We start from the raw sequence: 27,721 nt of genomic DNA on the forward strand, positions 1-27,721 counted from the left end.
GCTCAACAGTCCAATTAAGAAATGGGCAAGGCTCCCCTGGTGGCTCAGTTGGTAAGAACCTGCCTGCCAGCGCAGGGGACACAGGGCTGACCCCTGGTTCACACAGACCCACGAGCAGCAGAGCAGCACAGTCCCTGCCCCACGACTCCTGAGCCTGTTCCCTGGAGCACGTGCTCAGCAAGAGTGCACGCTGCAGCTAGAGCGCACCCCAAGGTTGTCACGACTCCAGAAGAGCCTGCGTAGTGACAAAGACCTAGCACAGCCGTAACTGCCTGTAAATAAATTCAATTATTTAAAAAAGAAAGAGATGCGCCAAAGCCCTCAGCTCCAGGGGGGCAGCCAGGACAGCAAGGGGACTGTCTCTTCAAGAGCGTGGCCCGGCTGGGGCACGGGGGAATGAGAAGGCGCCCCACCCTCTGGGGTCCTGCTGCCCGAACCCGGCACCCAGCACAATCAAGAGGAGGGCATCAGGCAAATCCTGACTGAGAGATACACAGACTTCCTGAAAAGCGCTCCTCAAAGCTGAGCAGGTCGTCAAGAAAAGGAAAGCTTGAGAAATGGTCGCAGCCCCGTTGTGGGTCACAGCCTCGCCCTGGTGAAGGGGCTTGCATAACTCAGTGAAGCCATCAGCCGTACCGTGCAGGGCCACCCAAGTCCGACAGCAGTAGCGAAGAGCTCGGACAAAACGTGGTCCGCTGGAGGAGGGTGGCAAAGCACTCCAGTGTTCTTGCCGGGAGAGCCCCCTGAACAGTATGAAAAGGCAGAAAGATAGGACACTGGAAGACAACCCCCCCAGGTCAGAAAGTGTCCAATAAGCTACTGGGGAAGTGCGGAGGGAAATTACTACCAGCTCAAAAAGAATGGAGAGGCCAAAGCAGAAACGACACTTGACGTGGGTGTGTCTGCTGGCGAAAGTAAACTTCAGTGCTGTGAAGAGCAGGATTGCATCAGTTCAGTTCAGTTCCAACATTCAGTCGTGTCCGACTCTTTGTGACCCACGGACTGCAGCATGCCAGGCCTCCCTGTCCATCACCAACACCCAGAGCTTGCTCAAAGTCATGTCCATTGAGTCAGTGATGCCATCCAGCCATCTAATTTTCTGTCGTCCCTTTCTCCTCCTACCTTCAATCTTTTCTAGCATCAGGGTCTTTTCTAATGAGTCAACTCTTTGCACCAGGTGGCCAAAATATTGGAGCTTTAGTTTCAGCATCAGTCCTTCCAACGAATATTCAGGACTGATCTCCGTTAGGATGGACTGGTTGGATCTCCTTGCAGTCCAAGGGACTCTCAAGTCTCCTCCAACACCACAGTTCAAAAGTGTCAATTCTTCGGCGCTCAGCTTTCTTTATAGTATAACTCTCATATCCATACACGACTAACAAAAAAACCATAGCTTTGACTAGATGGACCTTTGTCGGCAAAGTAATGTCTCTGCTTTTTAATATGCTGTCTAGGTTTGTCATAGTTTTTCTTCCGAGGAGTAAGTGTCTTTTAATTTCATGGCTGCAGTCACCATCTGCAGTGATTTTGGAGCCCAAAAAATTAAAGTCTGACACTGTTTCCACTGTTTCCCCATCTATTTCCCATGAAGTGATGGGACTGGCTGCCATGATCTTAGTTTTCTGAATGTTGAGTTTCAAGCCAGCTTTTTCACTCTCCTCTTTCACTTTGATCAAGAGGTTCTTTAGTTCCTCTTCACTTTTTGCCATAAAGGTAGTGTCATCCACATATTTGAGGTTACTTATATTTCTCCTGGCAGTCTTGATTCCAGCTTGTGCTTCATCCAGCCCAGCATTTCACATGATATACTCTGCATATAAGTTAAATAAGCAGGGTGACAATATACAGCCTTGATGTACTTTCCCAATTTGGAACCAGTCTGTTGTTCCATGTCCAGTTCTAATTGTTGCTTCTTGACCTGCATACAGATTTCTCAGGAGGCAGGTCAGTTGGTCTAGTATTCCCAACTCTTGAAGAATTTTCCACATTTTGTTTTGATCTACACAGTCAAAGGCTTTGGCATAGTCAATAAAGCAGAAATGTTTTTCTGAAACTCTCTTGCTTTTTCTGTGGTCCAGCAGATGTTGGCAATTTGATCTCTGGTTCCTCTGCCTTTTTAAAATCCAGCTTGAACATCTGGAAGTTCACGGTTCACGTACTGCTGAAGCCTGGCTTGGAGAATTTTGAGCATTACTTTGCTAGTGTGTGAGCTGAGTGCAATTGTGCGGTAGTTTGGGCATTCTTTGGCATTGCCTTTCTTTGGGATTGGAATGAAAAATGACCTTTTCATTGCTGAGTTTTCCCAATTTGCCGGCATATTGAGTGCAGCACTTTCACAGAATCATCTTTCAGGATTTGAAACAGCTCAACTGGAATTCCATCACGTCCACTAGCTTTGTTCATAGTGATGCTTCCTAAGGCCCACTTGACTTCATATTCCAAGATGTCTGGCTTTAGGTGAGTGATCACACCATCATGGTTATCGGGGTCATGAAGATCTTTTTTGTACAGTTCTTCTGTGTATCCTTGCCACCTCTTCTTAATATCTTCTGCTTCGGTTAGGTCCATACCATTTCTGTCCTTTATCGAGCCCTTCTTTGCATGAACTTTTCCCTTGGTATCTCCAATTTTCCTGAAGACATCTCTAGTCTTTCCCATTCTATTGTTTTCCTCTTTTTCTTTGCATTGATCGCTGAGGAAGGCTTTCTTATCTCTTCTTGCTATTCTATGGAGCTCTGCATTCAGATGAGAATAGCTTTCCTTTTCTCCTTTGCTTTTAGCTTCTCTTTTCTCAGCTATTTTTAAGTCCTCCTTAGACAACCATTTTGCCCTTTTGCAGTTGTTTTTCTTGGGGATGGTCTTGATCTCTGCCTCCTGCACAATGTCATGAACCTCCATCCATGTTCTTCAGGCACCCTGTCTACCAGATCTAATCTCTTGAATCTATTTCTCACTTCCACTGTATAATTGTGAGGGATTTGATTTAGGTCACACCTGAGTGGTCTTTTTGCCTCTTCATACTGTCCATGGGGTTCTCAAGGCAGGAATGCTGAAGTGGTTTGCCATTCCCTTCTCCAGGGGCCCACGTTTGTCAGAACTCTCCACTGTGACCCGTCTGTCTCGGGTGGCCCCACACGGCACGGCTCGTAGTTTCACTGAATTAGACAAGGCTGTGGCCCGTGTGGTCAGTTGGTTAGTTTTCTGTGATTGTGGTTTTCGTTCTCTCTGCCCTCTGATGGAGAAGGGTAAGAGGCTTGTGGAAGCTTCCTGGTGGAAGAGACTGACTGAAGGGGAAACTGGGTCTTGTTCTGGTGGGCGGGGCCGTGCTCAGTAAATCTTTAGTCCAATTTTCTGTTGATGTGTTGATGAGGGGCTGTGTTCCCTCCCTGTTGTTTGACCTGAGGCCAAACTATGGTCGAGGTGACGAGGATAATGGCAGCCTCCTTCAAATGGTCCCACGCACACACTGCTGCACCCAGTGACCCCGACCCTGCAGCAGGCCCCCGCCGGCCCACGACTCCGCCGGAGACTCCCGGACACTCACAGGCAAGTCTGGGTCAGCCTCTTGTGGGGTTGCTGCTCCTTTCTCCTGGGTCCTGGTGCACACAGGGTTTTGTTTGTGCCCTCCAAGAGTCGGTTTCCCCATCCTGTGTAAGTTCTGGCGGCTCTGTGGTGGAGTTTATGGCGACCTCTTCCAAGAGGGCTTGTGCCATACCCGGGCCTGCTGCACCCAGAGCCCTGCCCCTGCGGCAGGCCACTGCTGACCACACTCTGCAGGAGACGCTCAGACACTGTTCTGGCTCAGGCTCTGGGTGGGTCTCTGGGTCCTGGTGCCCACAAGGTTTGTTGGAGCCCTCCGAGCATCCCTGGTGGGCATGGAGTTTGACTCTTAACGCGATTCACCCCTCCTACCATCTTGCTGGGGCTTCTCCTTTGCCCTTGGATGTGGGGTTTCTTTTTGGTGGGATCCGGCATTTCCCTGCTGACAGCTGTCCAGCAGCGAGGGGCAATTGTGGAGTTCTTGCAGGAGAAGGTGGGGGCACAGCCTTCTGCATCCTGTCTGCACACAAGAACTGGAATGTCAGGGCCGTGTGTGTGCACGTTCAGTCGCTCAGTCGTGTCCAGCTCGTTGGGACCCCATGGACTGTGGCCCGCCAGGCTCGCCTCCTCTGTCCATGGGATTCTCCGGGCAGGAACACGAGTGGGTAGCCATTCCCTTCTCCAGGGATCTTCCTGACCAAGGGTTGAACGTGCATCCCCTGCACTGCAGGCGGGTTCTTTACCATGTGAACCACCAGGAAAGCCATCTCAGGTCCATGAGTCAAGATAAACTGGACGTGGTCAGGCAGGAGATGACGAGAGTGGACGCTGACATTTTAGGAGTCAGTGAACTAAAATGGGTGGGAATAGGCAAATTTAACTCAGGTGACACCCACTCCTGTGAGCAAGAATCCCTTAGAAGAAATGGAGTAGCCCTCATAGTCAACAAGAGTCTGAAATGCAGTACTTGGATGCAGCCTCAGAAATGACAGAATGATCTCAGTTTGTTTCCAAGGCAAACCATTCAGCATCCTAGTGATCCAAGGCTGTGCCCCAACCACTGATGCTGAAGAAGCTGACGCTGAACGGTTCTGTGAAGACCTACACTTTTCCCCCAGTGGACAGAGGAGCCTGACAGGCCACAGTCCAGGGGGTCTCGGAGAGCGACACGACTGAAGTGACTTAGCATGCGTGCACGCGTGAAGACCTGCACCATCTTCTAAATACTGAAAAAGAGACGTCTTTTTCATCGTACGGGGTTGGAATGCAAAAGCAGAAAGTCCAGCTGCCTGGAATGATAGGCAAGCTTGGCCCGGGAGTATAAAATGGAGCAGGCCAAAGGCTAACAGAGCTTTGTCAAGAGAACATGCTGGTCATGGCAAATACCATTTTCTAACAACCCAAGAGGCGACTCTGCACACGGACATTGCCAGGTGGTCAGCACCGAAGTCGGAATGATGTGCTCTTCATAGCTGAGGACGGAGAAGTTTATATAGTCAACAAAAGCAAGGCCTGGCGCTGACTGTGTCTCAGCTCATGAGCTCCTCACTGCAAAACTCAGGCTTAAATGGAAGGAAACGGGGGAGACCAGTAGGCCATTCATGTACGACCTAAATCAAACTCCATAGGGTTACACAGTGAAGGTGGAGAATAGATTCCAGGGGTCAGATCGGATGGCCCGAGGAACTGTGGGCGGAAGTGTGTGACCCTGTAGCGGAGACAGTGGCCAAAGCCAGCCCAGAGGGAAAGAATGGGAGCAGGCAGAGCGGCTGTCTGAGGAGGCCTTGTGAATAGCTGAGAAAAGAAGAGAAATGAGAGGCGAAGGAGGGAAGGAAAGACATATTCATCTGAATGCAGAATTCCAGGGAATAGCAGGAGGAGGTAAGAAGGCCTTCTCGAATCGACAGTGCAAAGAAGTAAAGGGCTGAAGGAGAGTGGGAAGGACTGGAGAGCTCTTCGAGAAAGCTGAAGACATCAAGGAAACATTCCACGCAAGGCAGTCACAATAAAGGACAGAAAGAGTAAGGGCCTAATGGAAGCAGAAGAGATTAAGAAGAGGTGGTAAGAAATATACCAGAAAGGTCTAGATCACAGGATAGCCATGATGGTGTGGTCACTTGCTGAGAGCCAGACATCCTTGAGTACGAAGTCAAGTGGGCCTTCGGAAACATTACTACGAACAAAGCTAGTGGAGGTGATGGAATTCCAGCTGAGCTATTTCAAATCCTAAAAGATGATGCTGTGAAAGTGCTGCACTCAATATGCCAGCAAATTTGGAAAACTCAGCAGTGGCCACAGGACTGGAAAAGGTCAGTTTTCATTCCAGTCCCAAAGAAAGGCAACGCCAAAGAATGCTCAAACTACCACACAATTGTGCTTATTCCACACGCTAGCAAAGTAATTCTCGAAACCCTTCAAGTTAGGCTCCAGCAGTATGTGAGCTGAGGACTTCCAGATGTTCAAGCTGGACTGAGAAACAGCAGAGGAGCCAGGCATCATATTGCCAGCACCCACTGGGTCACGGAGAGAGCAGAGGGGCTCCCGAGAAACACCCGCCTCTGCGCCATTGACTGTGCTAGCGCCTTCGCCTGTGTGGACTGCAACAGACTGTGGGGAATTCTTAACCAGAAGAAATGTCAGACCACCTTGCCTGCCTCTTGAAAAACCTGCATGCATGTCAAGAAGCACAGTTAGAACTGGTTGGAACAATGGACTGGTTCCAAATTGGGAAAGGAGTCCGTCAAGGCTGTACACTGTCACCCTGCTTATTTAACTTCTATGCAGAGTACGTCATACGAATTGCCAGCCTAGAGGAATCACAAGCTGGAGTCAAGATTGCTGGAAGAAACATCAACAACCTCAGATATGCAGATACACCACCCTTATGGTAGAAAGCGAAGCGGAACTAAAGAGCCTCGTGATGAGGGTTAAAGAGGAGAGAGAAAAAGCTGACTTAAAATTAAACATTCACAAAGCTAAGATCATGGCATCCAGTCCCATCCAGTCCCATGGCAAATAGATGGGGAAACGGGAAACAGTGAGAGACTTTATTTTCTTGGGCTCCAGAATCACTGCAGACGATGACCGCAGCCACGAAATGGAAAGACTTGCTCCTTTTGAGGAAAAGCTATGACAAACAGCATATTACAAAGCAGAGACATCACTTTGCCCACAAAGGTCCATCTAATCAAGGCCGTGGTTTTTCCAGTGGTCATGTATGGATGTGAGAGTTGGACTATAAAGAAAGCTGAGCGCCAAAGAATTGAGGCTTTTGAACTGTGGTGTTGGAGGAGACGTGAGAGTCCCTTGGACTGCAAGGAGATCCAGCCAGTACATCCCAAAGGAGATCAGTCCTGAATACTCATTGGTGGGACTGATGCTGAAGCAGAAGCTCCAATACTTTGGCCACCGGATGGGAAGAACTGACTCATTAGGAAAGTCCCTGATGCTGGGAAAGATTGAAGGCGGGAGGAGAAGGGGACAACAGAGGATGAGGAGATGGTTGGACGGCATCACTGGTGCAATGGACATGAGTTTGCGCACACTCTGGGAGACACTGGAGGACAGGGGAGCCTGGCGTGCTGTGGTGCACAGGGTCCCGGAGTCGGACACTGCTGAGCAACTGAGGAGCCCGGCCTAGAGGTGCCTGAGGAGACTCGATGGCTGTCGTGTACGGCCCTGGACGGGATCCTGGCCCAGAAAGCAGACCTCGGGTGGACGTCTCAGAAGCCAGTTACTGCCGTCTGTCGGCGCGGCAGGCGGGCCAGCCTGGCGCCGTGTGAAGGGAGCCGTCGTCCCTGCTGGGGGCTCTGTGTGCTGCCCCATTACTTTTCTGTAAGTCTAAGTCTGCTCCAAAATGGAAAGTTTATTTCTGAAGGTTTGCAAGCGGTTTCACTAGGGATTCCACCAAATAAGGCACAAGCGCGGGAGAAGATGCTCACGTCTGTGGTCAGGAGGGAAGGTCAGTGGCCGCGTCACGGCCCCCGGGGGTGGTTGGAACCACAGGGACGGGCGGGAGCCGTGTTGGTGGGCACACAGAGAAGCGGGAGCCCCCGGACACACTGGCGGGCGAGCCACGTCACACAGCTGCTGTGGAGAACGGTCTGCCGTTCCGGGAAAGCAGACCTCCACTTGCCAGTACCGCTCAGCGCCCACTCCTGGTGTGCGCTCGTGAGACACGGAGGGCAGGCGCCCGCAAATGGAGGCGCCCCCGTGCCTGCCACCTGCCGGCGGGACACGCCCTCGCTCGTCCTCGCCGCCCTGGAGGGTGAGGAAGGGCGGGCGGCCAGCAAAGCGTCCCCCTGGCGGCCCGCCCCTCCCCACGATCGCCGCCTGTCCTGCGGCTGCCTCTCTGTGGGCTCTGGGCGACACGTGGAGACGGGCAGGCAGAGAAAGGAGTCAGCTGTCTGCTCACCCGTGGGTGGCGTGCTGAGAGGACTTACATGGGGCCACCAGGAAACTGAGGGGGTGGACGTGTGTTGCATCCTGACTGTGTGATGCGTTCATGGATGTGTCCGTCAGATTTCATGATTTGGAGCATGCTCACTGCACTCCCATTAAGCTGTTCTGAAACCGTCTGTGTCACCGAGGATGGCTGCCACTGGGATGGTATTCATGTGGACCGAGGCGCCTGAGCTCCTGACCGGGCTCCAGGCAGGCCCGGGGAGCGGGCAGTGATGGGCACAGCGGGAGCTTCAGCCCCATGTCCTCGCGGCTGCAGGGAGGAGGCCCTTCAGCCCAGGAGGGTTGGCGCCAGGACCCCACGTCTGGGGTGGGGGCGCCTGGGGACAGCCCAATATCCCTGCTGCTCTGTTAGCACGGGGGTCCGGACAGCATCCGCACACGCCTACACTAGTCGGACCGCCTTTTACTCCCCAAGATGAGCCCTTCCTGCAGAATCCTGTGAGAACTGCCAAGCTTGGCTCCTGTCTCTCAGCTGTTTGTGTGGGAGCTCGGCCCCACTCAGCCGACTGTGTTTGGCATCATTCTCATGCTGATTTCACAAAAATAACTGGGAGGATTTCCCTCTTTTTTCTTTTTCCCTTCCAAGAACAGCCCAAATATCGTTGGAATGATCTGCTTCTTGACTGAAAGAATCCATCTGTGAATTCTTAGACATGGTTCTCAGATTTTGACATTTCTTGAAGAAACTGCTTCATTCAGGTTTTCACGTGTGTGGGCGTAGAGGGTAAAGGTATCATTTGACCATTCTAATGTCCTCCCAGCTGCAGCCTTTCTCCCAGGTCTCTGCCCTTTCCCTGCCTCCCTGCTCCCGGCAGCCCACCCGGCCAGGGCCACGCCCGCATCTGAAGCTCCACGTCCTCGGGGCAGGGACTTGCTGTCCCTCGCCTGCCCCTCAGCTGCAGTCCAGGGGTGGGTGCAGGGGGCCGCCCTCACCAGACCCCTTACCCTCCAGCTCCCAGAACGCAGGTGCTGTGACTTCACCTGCGCTTGCGCCGTTGGTCTGCAGGGTGGGGGGGTTTGCAGGGTGGGGTTGTCTTCAGGGTTGGGGGGTCTGCAGGGTTGGGGGAATCTGCAGGGTTGGGGGGATCTGCAGGCTGGGGGGTCTGCAGGCTGGGGGTCTGCAGGCTGGGGCTTATCTGCAGGGTTGGGGGCCCTGCTCCCAGGTTCCCTGCTGCTCCTGCTGTTTGCCCGAGGCCTTCAGACGCTCGGTGTCATTCCTGTTAATACTCTGAAATTGTGTCCAGGTTGCTTCTGCAGCCTGATATTCCTTTTGAGATGTGGGATTATGACTCAGTTTAAATTTGTACTTCCCTTTTTTTATCGTGGTAAGACATGCACCGCATAAAACCTGCCGTTTTAGCTCTTCCTGAGCGCACACTTCAGTGGCGTTACCTACATTCCCGTTGCCGAGCAGCCACCACAGCCATCCACTCCAGAACTTCTCCGTCTTCCCAGACTGAACCCTGTCCCCACTAAACGCTGACTCCCTGGCCGCCGGCCCCCGGCACCCCTCTCCTTTCTGTCTCTGAGTTTGCCTGCTTTAGGACCCTTGCATAAGTGGAATCGGGCAAGTCTGTCTGTTGTATCTGGTGTGTGTCCTTCAGCGTGGTGTCTGCAGTGCGTTGTGCTGTGACGTGCGGCGGAACCTCATCCCCGTTCAGGGGTGAGCAGTGTCCCACGTGCGGGTGGGCCGCGTCGCGTCTGCCCCTCACCTGCGGTGGGCGCTCTGTGGTGTCCGCCTCTGGTGGCTGTGTCGCTGCTGCTGTGAGCACGGGGCGCGTGCGTCTCCTGCCTGCAGCTCTGCTGGGTTTCTACCCGGAAGTGGCTTTGCTGCGCCCTGCGGCAGTTCTGAGTTTAATCTTTGAGGACGCTCCGCTCTGCTCTCCAGCAGCTGCTCCGCTTCATGCCCCCTCAACAGCGCACAGGCCCAGGTGCTCCAGGCCCCGGCCAGCGCTCGCTGCTTCCTGGGACGGTTCGGGTTTGGTGTGTGTTTTAAGTGAGGGCCGCTCCAGTTGTGTGAGGCGGCTGCTCATCGTGATGCGGACGAACATCTGGCTGCCCTTGGTGAACATTCCACGAGAGTCTGGAAAAAACATGGGCTGGTTTTTGTTTGTTTGTTGAGGATTTCGGTTTGGTATGAACCTGGTTTGTAACTTGCCTTTCTTTTTCTATCTTTAGACAATCAATGAAGAAGTGTCTAAAGCCACACGTAGGCCTTTTTCTCCTCGTCTGCACCGGGCCCTCGTAACGCATGGCGCTCCTCCCGCTCGCAGGCCCCTGGGACCCCTGACATGGGGCACCGGGCCTGCGTGGCTGTTCTCCCGAGATGGAGCCTCGTGTCCCACCGTCTGCTGGGGCCGCGGCCGAAACAAAGCAGCCAGTCGGCAGCCACGGGCAGTGGCTCCCCAGGGAGGGACATGGCTTGTTGGGAGGAGGTGGGAGGAGGCCAGTGGGTGGACGGGAGGGCACGCCCTGAAGGGGCTTAAGAGGTGCCTATCGGACGGTGCCGCCCGGAGCGCGCCTCCACAGACCCTGGGGCACCTTCCTGGGCTCCCCACTTAAAGCGTCTCCAGTCAGTGACCGCCTTGCTGTCCCCGGGACCATGGCAGAGACAGTTTCTATCCTAAAGGGACCTGGATCAGCTCTCCTCTGACGTCCGATCTGCTGCATGAAGCTTAACTTTGTGCCGACCCCCAAGGGAGGGAGACTGTGGCGTTTCTGTGGCAGCGTGAACAGGCTGCACACGGTCCTGCGCTGACGTGGGAGGAGCTGGCCCTTCCTGACGCGCCTTCCCTGGGCCCCCAGGGTCTCGAGCGTCTGTGCGGAGCGTCACTTTTAGGGAGGAGCAGGAGCCCTAGATTGCCTTTTCTTTTAATCTTTGTTTGTTTGTCTTTGGCTGGGCTGGGTCTCCTGTGATGCGTGAGCTTCTCCAGCTGCAGCAAGTGGGGGCGCCTCGTCCCTGCAGCACACGGGCTGCTCGTGGCGGCTCCTGTGGCGCTGCTCGTGGCGGCTCTCAGGCTGAGTTGCTTTGTGGCCTGTGGGATCTTCTGGGATCGGGGATCAAACCCACGTCTCCTGCATCGGCAGGCGGGCTCTTACCTACTGCTCCACCAGGGAAGCCCACCGTAGAGTTCTCTGTTGAGCGTACTCCTGAGTGCTTCTGAAGTTTATAGAATTGCTGTAAGTGGACCACTGTCTCCATTGATGCTTCCAGCTTGTTTCTGATACACGAGGTGAAGTTTTAAATTAATTTTTATCCATAAATACTGCACTTACCATCCTGCCACTTTCTGTGATTAGTTTTGGTGGATTTTCTCTGCATGTCATGAGTTTCTTTGGGCTTCCCTTGTAGCCCAGTTGGTAAAGAATCTGCCTGCTGTACAGGAGACCTGGGCTCGATCCCTGGGTTGGGGAAGAGCCCCTGGAGAAGGAAATGGCAACCCACTCCAGTATCCTTGCCTGGGAAATCTCATGGACAGGGGAGCCTGGTGGGCTGCAGTCCACGGGGTTGCAAAGAGTCGGGCATGACTGAGCGACTAACACTTACTTACATGATCACATCACTGGCAAAAGAGGTGGGGGAGGGGAGGGAGAGAATTCCATCTCTTTTTATGGTGCAATACTCCTTGGTTTATTTCCTCCGAGGCTCGGTCAACCCTTCAAAGCAACGCTGGCCGTTTGCAGGAGGCCCGTGCGCTGCTGATTTCACGGGAGCAGGCTTATCTACTCACCTTGTCTGTTTTCTTCTGTAGTTACAGCTACTGTTTTTATTAATCCTCTCTGCCTTGTTTTGGGTTGTTTATTGTTTTAATTATTTAAAGGTAATAATGAAGTTCCTAAATTTCTCTTTTTCATCTTTAAAATTAAAGGTTATAGTTTTTCCTCCAAAACCAGTTTTAGCCACGGATCCCAAGTTTAGACAGAAAGTGCTTATTTTTCTTTGCTTTCTAAGAGTTTTCACAATTTCAGCTTTTATTTCCTCTTCAACTTAAGGGTTAATTAAGTACGTATTTCTAACACTCAGCTTTACAAAGTTGTGGATCTGGCCATCTTTTCAGTATCTGTCACCTCACCGGGCGATGGCTGGGGAAGGCGCTTTGCACACCAGCTCCTGTTGGTCATTGGCCAGGCTTTCCCCTCAGTTTCGCTGCGACGTGGTTGACGCTGGCTGAGCGCTGCCCGAGACCGGGCGGTTCCCTGGGTTCTGACTGCGGCATGGTCCTTTGCAGCCCCGGCCCAGCCCTGGGTCCAGGAACCCCTGATGCGCTTGTGGTCCCCATATACCAGTTCGCACTTCTGTTTATATAAATGAAATCATGTAACTTGTGCCTGGCTGTTCATACTCCATAGAGGTTGTGAGACTCCTCCTCGTGGCCGAGAACCTCGGTGTCCCTGGACGGACGGCCTGGCCTCCACGTCCATTCGCTTGCTGATGGGTGTTGAGGGGCCTCTTGTCTGGGCTCCTGCAGATCGGGCCACCCGCGCATGTGAACCGACGTCTCTGTTTCTCTGGGCAAACGCCAAGGAGCGGGATTGCTGGGTCAACAGGCGCGATGCGCGTTTAATCGTAGGAAACAGCCCGTCTTCCAGCTGCGGCACCAGCAGCAGCCCAGCGGGGGCGGGCTAGGGTCCCGGCTCCTCCCTGGCCTCCCGGCACCTGCCGTGTTCAGTCCCGGATGCTCAAGCGGGCGCCTGGCGGTCTTGCCCCTGAGTTCGGTTTCACCCTGTTGGTCAGCTCTTTGTAGAGCACATCTTTTCAGGCGCTTACTTGCCACCTGCATCTCTTCTCTGGTAAAGTGTCTGCTCAGATCTGTTGTCTGCTTTTAAAATCAGGTGGTCTGTGTACTTATCCTCGGATTGTAAGAGTTCTTTACTGGGCATAAGGCTTTATCAGACCAATGGTCTGCAAATATATTCACTCAGCCTTGCCTTTTTTCTTTTCTTCTTCTTTTTTTTTTTAACAGTGTCTTATGAACAAAAGTTTTTTGTTGATGAAGTCGAATCCATCATTTTTTTTCTTTTAAGGCTCACGCATTTTTGTCACTTATGTAAGAAATTTCTGCCTAAGCCAAAGTCACAAAGATTTTTCTCTTATGCTTTCTTCTTGAAATTTTATATTTTTCTCTTTTCCATTAGGTCTGTTACTGAGCTTTATAGGAGGTGTGAGCCTAGAGCAGACATTCGTGTGTTTGCTTCTTTGCAAAGGAATCCCTCATTGTTTCAGCGCTGCTTCTGCAGAGACCGGCCTTTCTTCACAAGCAACTCCATGGCTTTGTCAGAAACCCACCTGAACGCACACTGGTGGGTTTATTTCTGGACCACCGGTCCTGCTCCGTGGGTCCACGCGTCCGGGCGCCTGTCAACACTGCGCGTTGCCTGCAGTGGGCCTTGGAAACAGGAGGGTAGGGCCTCTAAGCTGTTCTTTTGCAAAAATGTTTTGTCTATTCTAGGCCTTTTGCTGTTTCCATACGAAGTTTAGAATCAGCCGGTAGATTTGCTCAAAAAGCCCATTTGCATTTTGTTGGGATTGCATTGAATCTGTAGATCAATCTAGGGAAAATTGACATCATAGTGATGCTGAGCCCATGAACATGGTGTCTCTCTCTATTCATTTAGGTCTTTTTAAATTTCTCTCAACAATTCTGTAGACTTAGGTAAAACAGGCTTCCACAGCTACTAAAAATGTAGTCACAGATATTTTACGGTTTCCTCAGAATTGCTGATGGAATTGTTTTTCAGACTCATTTCCCACTTGTCAGCTGCTAACACACAGCAGCCCCTTTGTTTTGTGTTTATCAGCCTTGTGAGCTTTCTCGTTCTAGCATGGCTTTGCAGACTCCTCCAACTTTTCCACACGGATCATGTTATTTGTTAAAAAAGACTTTTACTCCTTCCTTTTCAGTCGTTATGCCTCTGCGTCTTTCCTTGTCTTAGTCCAACAGCCGGGCCCTCCGGTACAAGGGGACTGTGATGTCCTTTGCTTATTAGTGAGCTGAGGCAAGGATTCAGCATTTTACGTGGACCATGATGTTAGCTGAAGGGACTGCTAAGGGTTTTTTTGCGGCTGAGTACATGATGCATAGCTGTTAAATGTTTAAAACTCGTTATTTGCCAAGTATTCGGTGGGCGCCTGCCTTGTGTCTGGCACCATTCCAGTCGTAGGGAGGACAGCCCAGCGCTGGTCAGGATCCCTGCTCTCCTGGCGCCGACCTTCTGTTGGCAGAGGCTGACAATAAAGGAGCCAAAAAGCGTGTCCAGTCACTTCAGGTAACAGCGTCTGCTGACTGAGGGTGAGAGGGCTGCTTATCTTTGCCCACTTTTATTTTGGGTTGATGTTCAGGCTGATAACTAATAAGTCTGTGGTGTTATGTGAGTCGAGGTCTGTGCTTCCCCAGAGGAGCTCACTGACCCCAGGAGCGGGCTCCCTTCTCAGGTTCCGAGGCCCTCCGCCACTGGCGACGTGTGCGGCCCGCGTCTGCGTGTCTGTGTCTGCAGGCGGCCTGTCCACTCGGACCACCTGGCCTCCTCCCACTGTAGCGCTGCGCTCTGTCCTCAACATGGCCCACTGCAGCGGGGCGGGGGGGGTCCCACCTCCTCCTGCTCCTCCCTCGAGGTGTCTCCTGGCCAGGGCCTTTGTGAACACTGTTCTAGAGAGCTCGCTCTAGCTGTTGGGTTTGTGCATAACCTGCCCACCCACATATGGGAGCTGCTCCAGGGAGAAAAGTGCCCACATCTCATCCTGCACTGAAGTTATCCCCAGGGGCTTTACCTGACTGTCGAGGGGGGTGATCGGCTACCCCCGCCCTGGCACTCCCCTGCCTCCCGAGGCTCTGACAAGAGTGAGGGATGGATGGCATTGGCTCCTGCATCCCACAGCCCTGCGTGGCCAGCACGGCCTGGATTCGGGAGGCTCGGGCTGCGGCTGTCCGTCTGGGCCTTGAGTGCGGCTGCATGGGACAGCTCACCTGCAAACGCTGTCAAGGTGGCATGCGGGCACCACATGGAGGCAGGATCGGGGCCACGGGCAGAGAGCACAGGAGGGCCCGGCATCAGTGCTGGCGCGGTCTCACCACGGTGGGGTGACTTCTGGCCTCCTGCCCCTGGCCTGGGAGAGGCCACCAGCCTCCCGGAGCACCCTTGGTTTGCTGGAGTCGCTGCCCTGAGCCTTCTCTGTCTCCTGGGCAGGTGGCGCGGACCAGCCCAGAGCTGCAGTGGGGGCAGGGCCAGTTCGCCTGGTACGCAGAGCTCAGCACACAGCTGGTGCTCAGTAAGTGCCTGTGTGATCACTAGGCCTAGAGCGCACACAGTGCGTTGGAGGAGCAGGCTTAGGGACCCGAATCACCTAGTCGGTGTGGCCCCTCCAGCCCCCACCGCAGCCTCCACGCGCTTTCCGTCGGAAGAGAGATGCGGGCATGACTGTTCACGCCTCTGCCCTCGACGCCAGTCCTTCCCGTGCAGGAGAGGGCTGTCAGTCACTCTCACGTTGGCGTGAGTGAGCTCGGTCAAGAGGGGAGACTTGTGTAAAAGCCGCCCAACAATGCTGTGGTGGCCCCTCTGCCAGGGAGGCTGGGAAGGCTGCCCTGCCCGGCCACTCCCACCGCCCCCACCAGCACTGCCTGCCCGGACCACAGACTGCGAGGCAGAGAGACCCCGGCCGCCTGTCCTGGGGGCTGAGAACAGCGAGTCTGCGGCTCTGCTCCTGACCCAGTTTCCCTCCAGCCACCGGCAGACAGTCTTCTTTGCAGAATTTGCAGACGTGGGTGGAAACTGACTCGAGGCTCCTGGTTTCTGCTCGCATCTGGAGCTGTGCCATCAGCCGAGCCCCAGCCCCAGCTCCCTGCCCCCACAGTGACCCCATGACCCGGCAGTAGTCTCAGCAGCTGGGAAGGCTAGCCCGACAGACATTTAGATTTCAACTCGGGGCACTCGACGGAGCGCCGCCCCCTTCCCACCACCAGGCTCCTTTTGCCCACGGGGGTGGGGGTGGAGACCGGCAGGTGTCCGCAGGCCAGAGTCTCTCCCAGTTCTGAGCTGCGTGGACCTGTGCAGCCTCAGAGCAGAACAGGAGACCCCGTACCCAGGACAGCGCCCTGGAGCTTTGGGACACCGGGATAAATCAGAGAGGGTGGGACAGGGCTGGAGGGGGGCACCTCTGGATATGGGTGGTGGGTGGCGGAGTCAGACCCCCCTCACTCCCGGGCTGTGGACTAAGCCAGCCTCCGGCTGCGCCTGGGAGGGACCATCCCAGGATGAGAGGACAGAGTGGGCCTGGCCGAGACCAGACAGCCCAGGCCAGGGGCCCCTCGGAACGCGGGCTGGTTCCCAGGGAGCACACGGGGCTCGCTCCTGCTGGCAGCGTGCGATGCGCAGGGCGCTCCTGCAGGGCCGGCCGCCCGGCCTGAGACCGGCTGACCTGCAGCGCTGACCGCTGTGCCCTCTCCCTGCAGTGTCCCTGCGTCGGGGGCGCTCCAGCTGTAATTACACGTCTCTGTCCCGGGGCTGAGCCACAGGGGCGTCCGAGGAGGCGTTTGTTGTCGCCTGTGAATCAGGCGCTCATGAGGAAAGTGGCTGCTGGCGGGGCATACAAATTAGGGCCTTGAGGCTGCCACGCGCGGCCGCCAGCAGTTCCGGGCCAGGGCCACACAGCCACACACTCAGCCACCCCACCAGCTGCACCCGGGACCCAGGCAGCACACACAGCATACAACCACACTGACACACACACAGCCACCCACACACACAGACACACCACACACAGGCACACCACACACAGGCACACACAGAGACGCACACAGAGCCACCAACAGTAGCCACACACACAATAGCCCCCACACACAGAGCCACCCCCGACAACACACAACCACACACAGACACACCACTCAACCAACCACACACAGGCAAACAAACACAACCGCATACATACACAACCACAGGCACACACAGAGCCACCAACAGACACACACACAGCCACCGACACACACAGACACACCACACACAGACACACCACACACAGGCACACACAGAGACGCACACAGAGCCACCAACAGTAGCCACACACACAATAGCCCACACACACAGAGCCACCCCCGACAACACACAACCACACACAGACACACCACACAACCAACCACACACAGGCAAACACACACAACCGCATACATACACTACCACAGGCACACACAGAGCCACCAACAGACACACACACAGCCACCCACACACACAGACACATCACACACACACCACACACACACCACACACACATAACTACTCACTGGCACATACAACCACCCCATAGGCACACAAACACTATCACACACAACCACAGACACACACATCGAACCCCACAAACCACCATAATCACCTACAGATACACAAACACAACCACACACACAAAACCAGACATGCACACAACCACACACACAACCACCCACAGGTGTACACACATACAACTACATGCAGACACACACAGCACAGAAACACACACACACACAGACAACCGCCCACAGGCACACAAACACAACCACACACACAAAGCCACAGACATGCACACAACCACCCACACCCACACACACACAACTACATGCAGACACACACAACAACCACACACAGGCACACAAACACAACCACATACACAAAACCACACACACAGCCACAGCCACACACAGCCACCCATAGAAACACACACAACCAGACACACACACACAACCACTCACAGACACACAGCTACCCACAGGCACACACACATACAAACACCCACAGACACACACAACCACAGACACACACACAACCACCCACAAGCACACAAAGACTATCACACACAACCACAGACACAACCACACACACAAAGCCACAGGCATGCACACAACCACCCATAGACACACAACCACACACACACACAACTACATGCAGACACACACAACAACCACACACAGGCACACAAACACAACCACATACCCAAAACCACACACACCACACACAGAACCGCAGCACAGAGGCCTGCAGGAGCCCTCGTGCAGTCGCACCCCGACAGCCCCAGCCTCCTCCGACCCACACTGGAGGCCGCCGCCCTGCTGGGCCAGCGCCGCCGAGGGCGCAGGGCAAGAAGCCGGGCCTGGCCTGACTCCCGCCTTCCTGTGCCCAGGGGCCACCAAGGACATGGGCAAGATGCTCGGGGGCGACGAGGAGAAGGACCCTGACGCCGCCAAGAAGGAGGAGGAGCGGCGCGAGGCGCTGCGCCAGGAGGAGGAGGAGCGCAAGGCCAAGTACGCCAAGATGGAGGCGGAGCGCGAGGCCGTGCGGCAGGGCATCCGCGACAAGGTGGGCGCGGCGGCGGCTCGGCACCGGGGGCCGGGGCGGGCTGGGGGTGCTGCCTGCGGGAGGGCTGGGCGAAGCCGGGCTGGGCCGCCGCCCGCCCTCCTCCGAGGCTCGCAGAAGGGACCTCGCGGAGGGCCCCCCGGGGAGGGGGCGGGCGGGGGAGATCCCGCGTCCCAGCGCGCGCGTCTGCACACACTCACCGGGCCTGGGGCTCGCCCTGCGGTCCGAGTCCTCCTGGCTCCGGTGGCGGGGGCTGGACCCCTCCTCCCAGGATCCCGGGCTGGCGTGCTGGCTTCTGTAGGACAAGCTCCCGTGGCTGCCCCCAGGACTGCCCCCAGGGACTTGGAGGGCAGGCCCTTCTGGAGAGGAGAGGCAGGGCGGCCAGGGGCTGGCCCACCGGCGGGCTGCAGGTGGGTGAATCGTCCTGGGCTGGAGGATGCCCCTGACCCCGCCCGGGTGGGCCTTAGGCCCCTGAGGTGAATGACAGGGTGTTGGGGGGCAGGTCTGTGGCTGTGTGGGCTGGCTGGGGGTGGGCTGGGAGCTCGAGGTCATCTTTCCAGAACCCTCTGGCACCTTCCTCTGTGTGCACGGCATGCGCACACACCCGGCCGGGACCCGAGGCCAGAGCAGGGGCAGACATGGGAGGCTGTCAGCTGCGGGCCCCAGGGGCCTGTCCACTGCCCACCCTCAGGTGCCCACCCAGCTGTGGGTCGGAAGGGCAGGCATGGGGCAGCTGCTCCTGCCTCTTCCAGGGTGGGCCGGCCTGCAGGCCAGGTGGAGAAGCAAGGGCCCTCCCCAGGGCCCCACGATGTCCTGAAGCACGTGGCCTCCCACGGTCCACAGCGTCTTGGGCCTTGAGCACCACTCCTGGGTCCACACGGGCCAGGCCTCTCCACCCAGAGACCTGGGGGGGGGACTCAGTTTGGGGGTGCTGCCTCTCAATTCTGTCCTGCTCCCCCTGACACTCCCATCTCTGGGCCCTGAGGGAAGTGTTTCCAGACACTGGCTGAAGCCTGTGGGAGGGGACCGGGCATGGGCAGAGGGGTCGTCCAGAGGGCGTCTCCACAGTCCCCAGCCCCTCCCTCCTGCCTGGTTCGCAGGGCCTCTGCGATGCGGACACAGGCGGGCGCCTGCAGGTCTCTGGGCCCACGGGGGCCCCCATGCTGATGGAGGGTGGGGTGCACCCTGGTGTCCCGTCACTGGTCACTGGACACCTTTCTGGGCAGAAAGTTCAAGTTGATTGTGCTGGGGCAGCAGCTGATGAGACCCTCACCCCCAGGACCAACCGCAAGACTTTCAGAGCCTTTTGGGGAAGGGCCAGGAAGAGCACACAGACAGCAGAGAGGGAGGCAGCCATGGGCGGGGAGGGGCCAGAAGGCAGAGAGACAGCTCAGGCATTCTGCCTGTAATAGGAAGCCCCTTCTGCCCCTCCCCTCCTCAGACTGTCCAGCGGCCCCATCTCCCTGGGGCTCCAGCCCCAGGGGCGTGGGGACACTGCCCCTCAGGGCTCCCACTGCCCCAGGGCCTTTGCTTGGCTGCTGCGCTCTGGGGCTCCCTGAGGCCCCGCCGCCCTGCCGCCTCTGCGCTCCTCTCCTGCCTTCCTCGCTCCTCACCGGCCTTCATCTGGGAGCATGCCTGCGCACTCGGTTGCGTCCAGCTCCCTGCGATCCCGCCAGGCTCCTCTGTCCGTGGGGTTCTCCAGGCAAGAGTACCAGAGTGGGTTGCCTTTTCCTCCTCCAGGGATCTTCCCGACCCAGGGATCAGCCTCAGTCTCCGGTGTCCTCCTGCTTTGGCAGGCAGACTCTTTACCGCTGAGCCACCTGAGAAGCCCCCCTCCTCTGACACACACTTCTCACTGGGTTGCTGCTCACTGTCCATCCCCTGCAGGGAGGGCAGGGACTCTGACTGCACTTGGCCTTGCATGCTGAGCAAACGAGTGAGTGAGTGAACAGGCATCAGCTCCAGCGTCCTTTTCTTCCTCAGGGAACCGAGTGGCACTCACAAGTCACAAAGTGAGTCCCAGTGAAAATGGAGGGTGTGTCCCCACCCTGAGGGCAGCTCCATGGGAGGCCAGGGGGCAGGGCGACCCTCACCACCCCCACCCTCAGGACCCCAGCTTCCAGGGCGACCGCACGGAAGGCTGCAGCCTTGGGCAGAGCCCCACGGCCCCCTAGCCTGGTGCCCCGGGGGTCGCTTGGACAGTGGTGCTGCTTCCCCAGACGAGCATCACCCCCATCTGGGACCCCCGTGGGTGGGCTGAGTGCCTCTGCTTCTGAACTGCCTCCACAGACCCCAGGCCGCTTCTGGACCCTGGCAGTCCCCAGACCCACCGCGGCTCCATCAGCCACGGTGGGCGGTCTCCCTGCTGGGCCCAGGCCTCCTTCCTGGGCACGTCCAGGGTCTGGTCTCACCCGCCCATGGGGCACGATGGTGTCTGCTGAGTTCAGTTGCCTGGGCAGGGGTCAGAGCTGGGCCCCACCCCACGCAGGGGCTGGGGCCGCAGTTTCCTTACCAGCCCAAGCCCAGCTTCTGCGATCCGAGGATGAGGCGGGACGAGGGGGCCAGGGCTTGGTCCTTGGGGGCAGCCTGCAGGGAAGGTGTGGTGTGTTGGGGAGCATGCCGACACACGCAGCTGAGTCTGACAGGTGGGGGCCAGGCCTGTCGGTGTTCAGGGGAGACAGGCTGATGATGAGTGCCCCCATTCATGGGTCGGAGGCAGCTCAGGGTCTGATGCACTCTGGATGTTAGAGCCCCAAAGCCCCAGGTCCTCACAGCCTCAGTGTTGGTCTCCAAGAATTTGGTTACCTCCTTCAAGGAGCCTCCAGCTCAACAGAGAGGAGCCCGCTCTGCCCACAAGACCCTAGAGGTGGACAGCGCGGCTATGGAAGGACAGGCTGCCCCGGCCATCCAGGGTGGGGGTCACCACTGCCCTCTCTCCCCAGACATCCTGACGATGAGCTCTGCGCCTGGAGCCCCCTACCCACCGACGAAGCCCCCCATCACATCCCCTGGCCCTGCCTGGTCCCCCGTGGCTGCAGAGCCCTTCTCAACCTGGCCTTCCAAGGTGACCCCCTCCCGCCCCCCTGCCCCCACAGGTGGGACCCCTGACCTTTTGGGGTGGTTCCCCCAATGGCCCTCGCTGGCCCCCAGGCCCCAGACCCACTTCCTGCAGCCCCTTCCTGGTGTCTGGGGTGGGGTGCCCCATGGGGTGCCCCATGCCCCCACCCCCAACCTCACAACCTGAAATGTATCCAGATATTGCCAAACATCCCCTGGGGTCAAAATTGCTCCAGTTCAGAACCACTGATTTAGAGAAATTTTTGAGGTTTTTGGCCAAGCAATCACTTAGAAAGGAATATAAAAGTATATCCCTAAGACAACTCTACTGGTCAAGGAAGAGAGTGGGGGTCCCTCACACGGAGGCCGAGGGGTCACGCCAGGCCGCGTGCCCCGGCTCCCTGGGGGAACCTCATCTGCATCCGGGCTCCTGGCCTCTGCGGGCTGGTGGGTGGTGCCTCCCCCCACCCCATGCCCGCCGGCCCGCGCGTAATGACGTCATGACACACTGCGCGGGTCCAGGTCGGGGGAGACTGGCCGCCTGTGTCATCTGGTCCCTGCTTCCTGGTCTGCACCCCCGCCTTCTGGTTTACACTGCGGCCATCAGTGACTCTGAGCCAGAACCACCCTCCAGCAAGCGCTGGGCTGGCGAGTCCTGGTCGACCCAGCCCCCCCTGGCCCAGGTTTGCGCTGAGAGTAACAGGTGTGGGCACATTGCTGACTCTCACCGTTAGGGAGCACTGCTTTGCCCAGGGCGCTGGCAGCCTGGGCTCCCTCCGGGCCTCAGTGGTACTGTCTCAGTGGTTGAGGAGGATGGAGGGAAGGGGTTGGGCTGGGGGAGCTGGGGGAGGGGTGGGGTTTCAAACAGGCGCTCAGCCAGACCACATCAAAGCCAGGCCCTGGGAGTGACCCCAAAGAGTAAAGTGGCCCTCAGGTCTGCCCAGAGTGGCTTAGGGTCAGAATGGCTTTTAGCCTCAGTGGAGCGACTGACTTGGGGCCCGGGGTCTCCTTCCTGGACCCTAGAGGGGAGGACCGTGACACAGACCCCTCCCTGACCCCCTGCCTGACCACACACCCTGTGTTCCTGCCCTTACGTGTGTGTCCCCTTGTCACCCGCCTGTTCCGCCAGCATCACGTGCTCCCCTGAGCGCGTGTGTGCACCTTTGCTGAGTGTGGGGGGTGGGGGGCTTTGGCCACCACGGCCTCCTAGGTCCAGCGCACATACCTGCGCCCCAGTTGGGGACAGACGTCCTGCAGCTGCGGGAACTGCTGGACTCTGTGCCTCTGGCTGGAGGGAAGCTCCCTCTGGTCTGACCTAATTCCTGGTGGTGTGTCTCTCCGCCCTGCGCGTCCCTCCCCCCGAGTCAGGGCACCGCCCTCTGTGGTGACCCAGGAAGAGGAATGTGCCCCTTGGAGCGGCTGCAGTCTGGCTGGCTCGTTGACTCTGCCCTGGGCTGACCTGGCATCCGTGCTCAGTGGGGAGGCCCTCTTGGTCAGTTGCCCTGAGCCCTCCCCCAACCCCGGAGACCCTTCCCAAGCTCCTGACTTGTCCAGGGTTCAGAGGGGCCTTTAGACCACTAGGGCCCCTGCTGAGGAGGGTGGCCAGACCCCTTACCCCTCCTTCCTCAGTGCCCAAGGGCCCCATGCTGTAGTCTGGTCACTGCGGCCAGGAGCCCGGCTTCCTCCTGTTAGATTCTGCTGAAGAGCCCTTGCCCCCCACCCCCGCTTGAAGCCCCCCACAACCTCGAGGGAGGAGATAATGGGTGCAGAGCAAGCCACCCCCCTAATCTGGAAGCAGAGCGAAGGGTCTTCTTGAGGACCAGGGTGCCCCCTCCACTGCCCTCCGCTTCCTTCAGGAGGAGCTGGCGAGGAGAGATGAGCGGGCCTGGGGACCCTTCCCGGGGCCAGCAGCCCTGGGTGGCGTGCTTCCTGGTACTCTCTCTTTGCCGGCATCAAAGCCTCTGCTTGCGGACATTCCGTATTGTGTAACCCAGGACCTCAGACCTGACCAAGGCGCCCCCTCCTCAGCTCGGGTGGGTCCTGAACTCTGTCCCCAGCCCATCAGGCCAGCACGGCCCCACCTGGTCCCACCAGTCCTAGGGGAGGAAGTCTTGCCCTGGTCTCGTGGCCTCCTCATAGGCTTCAGGGCTTTGTTGGTCCAGGAGGGCTGCTGAGGGTGCTGAGGGGCCTTGGGGTGAGGTGTTAGTCTCCTAGAAATTAATTTTCTTGGTTCTGGAGGCTAGCAGTCCCAAATCAAGATGTTGGCAGGACTGTTCTCCCTCTGAAACCTGTAGGCGAGAATCCCCTCTTCGTTTCTGGGGGCTTCTGGCATTGTTTGTGTCCTTGGCTGGTGGCAAGGTGGTTCCCAAGGCTTTATGTTTTCTTTTTCTACTCTGTGTGTACTTTTCTTTTACAGAGAAGCTCTGGATTTAGAGTGCAGGGAGGTCTTCTCTCTATTCTTACCTTAATTACACCTGCAGAGACCCTGTTTCCTAACAAGGTCACATGCTGAGGTTCCAGGTGACATGAATTTGGGGCGACTCCTTTCAATCTGAGGGGAGATTTTGGAAAGGGTTGGGGACAGAGAGATACGCAGGAAACCAGAACTGGGGGCGCTCGGCGGTGCCCAGGGGCGTTGCAGAGGGCACACCTAGGTAGGGTTCGAGGACACCCACCTGGAAGTGACCGCGGGACACGGGGCGAGCAGAGTGCCCCTCCGGGGGCTGGGGCTTCTTGGCGGCATCCGAGGATGCTTGGCATAACAGTGTGGCTTCACGTCACCGGACGGAGGATCTGGGCCCGTGGGGCCGGGCTGACACCGCCCGGGTCCCCGGGAGGCGGGGCCGCAGGAGGGCGGGGCGCGGGCCGGAGGGTGGCCTCGCCCCGTCAGGCGCCGTCCCGGGCGGGCGGGCGGGGCGGGGTCGGGGCCCGCGCGCTGACCCGCCGCCCTCCCCGCAGTACGGCATCAAGAAGAAGGAGGAGCGTGAGGCCGAGGCCCAGGCCGCCCTGGAGGCCAACTCGGAGGGCAGCCTGACGAGGCCCAAGAAGGCCATCCCGCCGGGCTGCGGGGACGCGGCGGAGGAGGAGGACGAGAGCATCCTGGACACGGTCATCAAGTACCTGCCTGGGCCGCTGCAGGACATTTTCAAGAAGTAGCGCCCGGGCTGAACAGCAGCCCGCCCCGCGCCCACCCCGGTCCCGCCCTCCGCGAGGCCCCCGAAGAGCCGCCGGGAGCAGATCGCAGCCCCGCACGCCGATATAAGCCATAGCCCTAGGTCCATCCGCCCCGTCGCCCCCTCGCGCCTCGGGAGTCTCCGCCCACCTCGCAGCCCACCCGCCCCCAGAGCCGCCCCGCCACCTGCGGAGGCGCGCCCGGCCCCCCACGGCTGCTGCCTTCTGTGCCGGAGACCTCGGGGGGACAAGCCCCCTGCTCTTCGGGCAGCGGGTGCGCTGGACTCGCCCCCAGACCCCGGAAGCCCCTCTCGCTCCGCCCGCTCCGCCCACCCAGCAGCGCCCACGGCCGGGACCACCGAAAGGGTCCGCGTTGGTGGACGCCTGCCGAGCCCAACTCAGGAGCACAGCCATAGTAGGGGGTGCGGTTGGGAGCCGGGGCGGGGGTTCGGCCGGGACGCCCCTCCTAAGCGCCCCACCCCTCACGCTCGGGTTGCTGAGCCTGCCTGTCCTGGTGGCCTGGCTGCCGCCGCTCTCCATGTCGCCCTTATCCTCTTCATGCGCCTGTCTGTCCCGGCCGAAGCCTCTGGAAGGCTGAGCTTCGGGGCCGGTTCTCGCAAAGGGAGGCAAAGCAATAGGCTTGGGAGGACCCTCTCTGACCTCTCTCCCCCCCACCCCAGAGCCCGCGGGCCCAGGGAACCCATCCCTTTGCCTGCCCGCTGCCTCCTGCCCCTCCGAGGCTGCTGGGGCTGGGGGTGCCTGCAGCCTCGGGGCACCCGCAGCGTCTCTCAGAACAGGGAGGCGGCCCGGAGCCCGGGGCCGAGCGCTGCGCGCCGGCCGCAGTGTGTAGCCCGAAGACCAGCCCCGACCCTCAGCCGCCTCCGCCCTGCAGGCCCTCGAAGGGGCGTCCCAGCCGCCAGCCCAGCCGGCTCCCCGGGAGCGGCCGTGGGCCTCCCAGCGCTCCCCCGCCCTCCTTGTTTAATTTGCATCACAATATGTTGAATCTCAGGTAAATGAGGTCTTCTGTCTGTGAGGAGTTTTATCTTGACAGAAAGCTTGTCACCTGGGTCCCCAGGGCCCTTTCTGTCCATATAAATTTTCATCCTGTCCAGTGTCCGGGCCAGGGGCGCGGCCTCCCCCTCTCCTTAGAGAAGCCATATGACTAGACGGCAATACTGGCCCCTGGCGCCCTTGTCCCCCGCCGTCCACCGTCCCGTGGTCCCGCCGCCCACCCTGCGCCCCGGCCCCTCCAGGCTCCGCGTCTGTTTTTAACGCCTGTTTCCACACTTTAAAAAGCCAGCTCTGAGCAGTCTGGGCCTCCTCTGGTAGAAACTCGCATCCTGTCCCCAGCGCGCGGGGCGCCCTCGCGCCGAGCTTAGTACAGACGTGGGCGCCCTCCGTCCGTCTGTCCCGACGCCTGCGCCTCCGCCTGCATGTCGGGGCCGCTGCCTGTGTTCTCTCCGGATGGAGTCACAGCCAATAAACTCCACAGTGATTTCACGCCTTTGGCCATTTTGCCTCTGGAGTGCGTTCCCTGGGAGGCGATGGGGGCGGTGTCCCGGCGGGAGGGCAGAGCCCCGCCAGCTGCCAGGCTCCCTTTGGGCTCTGCTGCTTGACCCCATGCCCTGCCAGACGGGAGCACCTTTTCCTTTCGCCGAGGCCGAGGCAGAGCTCCTGCTACCCCAGACACACACATCCGGCCCCTTCTCCCTGAGGTCCTCCGGGCCAGAGTCGCCTCCACCTGAAATGCAGCCCCTCCCTCAGTGCCCCCCACCCCAGGCCTCCTGCACCGCACACCCTGGGCCGGGGGTCCAGGTCTCTCCGTGCTGGCCACACCTTGGGCCCAGTGAGAGGCCTCTGCGTCCTGTCCGTAGAGGCAGAGGCCTGACGAGATGCCTGCGGGAACCGCTGGCTCTGTAAGCCTGACCCCGAGAGGCCGTGGCCACTTATGTCCCCAGAGTGACCCTGTTTGACATCCATACCTGGGCCTTCTATCCAGGAGGAGGGTACCTGTGACCCTCCTCACACTGCTGGGTGATGAGAATGCATGGGCGCCTTCCAGCAAAACCTGCCCAGTCTCAGCAAAAGAAATGTCACATTCTCCCCTCCCCACCCAGCTGTGCCCAGAATACCGTCCTGGGCCCACTGCCCCTTTGCCTCTACCTCAGAACGGGGACAGAAGCCTTTGTAGCCAGCTCTGGCTTTGGGATCTTCAAGCCACCATCCCCAGCATGGCTGGTCTCAGTAGGGCACCCCAAAGTGCCCCCTCCATCAGCCTCCACTCCCCTACCTCTATCCTCCTCCTCCCGACCCCCAACCTGGCCTGGACTCATCTTGGTCCTAAGCGATGACTCAGATGTGCTGGTCACCTGAGTTGCCTTCCCTGGGAACCCCAGGCAGCCCTTCCCTAGTGCCTGGGGGGGCAGACCCCTTAGCATCCTGAGGACTCTGGGGAGAGGCGCTCGCTCACTCCAGGTTGCTGAGCCCCTGTGAGTGCAGAGCTCCTCTAGGGCCTGGGGTAGCGGAGGTCCTTCTTCCTGGGACTGACTGCTCCGACGGCAGGAGACAAATGGTGAACACGTAGGTGGCGAGTTCCTTCTGAGGAAACTGAGGAGGATAAGGGGCAGAGAGGATGGTGAGAGTGGTTATTTCACCTCTGAGGAGGTGAGGTGTGCAGACAGACCCCAAGGAAGAGAGGAGAAGCCCTATGGGACCCAGGCAGGAACAGCAGTGCCAGGGCCCCGAGTCAGGAGCTGGCTGAGCACTTCAGAGTGGCCATGGGGACTCCGGCTGACCGCGGCCTTGCCCCTGGGCTTGCTTTAGGACCACGCCGCCTCTTCTGGAGTCCCTTTCCTTTTAGGACATTTAGCTCTGTTTTGACAAAGCAGAGCACGCTTTGATACCTGCCCCTCCAGAGCTGTCCACTCTGCGGGCAGCCAGCCCTGGGCAGCGCTCTGCTTGGATTTGCTGCCTCTCCTCGCAGGCGCCCTGGTCATCAGCCACTTAACTATCAAGGCTCTCAGGGCACATTTTTAAAGATCTGGCAATTAAGGACCATTTTGTCTAGTTGCGCTAATCCGCAGCGACACGATCCTGCTGTCCACAGTCGCAGCCAGCGGGGCTCGGTGAACCCTGGGTCTGGGCCACCTGTCCGCTCAATTTGGAATCTGCTGCA

The 27,721-nt window shown here is 58.0% G+C and overlaps 1 protein-coding gene and 1 long non-coding RNA gene across 5 annotated transcripts in view; one reads left to right on the plus strand and one right to left on the minus strand.

Moving 5' to 3' along the window:
* The window catches only part of CPLX1 (complexin 1), a 40,668-nt gene extending 14,622 nt beyond the window's left edge, over nt 1-26,046 (plus strand). Inside the window, exons 1-3 of one of the 4 annotated variants that reach the window (XM_069593334.1) lie at nt 10,864-11,237; nt 18,146-18,321; nt 24,334-26,046. In XM_069593334.1, the coding sequence (XP_069449435.1) occupies nt 18,160-18,321; nt 24,334-24,531 (360 nt within the window). In that variant the 5' untranslated portion in view covers nt 10,864-11,237; nt 18,146-18,159 and the 3' untranslated portion in view covers nt 24,532-26,046. Of the gene's footprint in view, nt 1-10,863; nt 11,238-11,615; nt 14,272-18,145; nt 18,322-24,333 lie in introns of those variants that run through there. The other 3 variants (XM_069593333.1, XM_069593335.1, XM_069593332.1) reach the window with 3 other exon arrangements.
* LOC138442240 (uncharacterized) lies at nt 19,449-22,679 on the minus strand. Its single transcript, XR_011257592.1, has 3 exons — nt 22,601-22,679; nt 20,831-20,904; nt 19,449-20,105 (listed from the first exon to the last, which is right to left on the minus strand). It is a non-coding gene; the product is annotated as an uncharacterized lncRNA (long non-coding RNA).
* Nucleotides 26,047-27,721: the final 1,675 nt, after the last annotated feature.

Source organism: Ovis canadensis, chromosome 6 (assembly GCF_042477335.2).
Source record: "Ovis canadensis isolate MfBH-ARS-UI-01 breed Bighorn chromosome 6, ARS-UI_OviCan_v2, whole genome shotgun sequence".
In the NCBI taxonomy this organism is placed as follows: domain Eukaryota; kingdom Metazoa; phylum Chordata; class Mammalia; order Artiodactyla; family Bovidae; genus Ovis; species Ovis canadensis.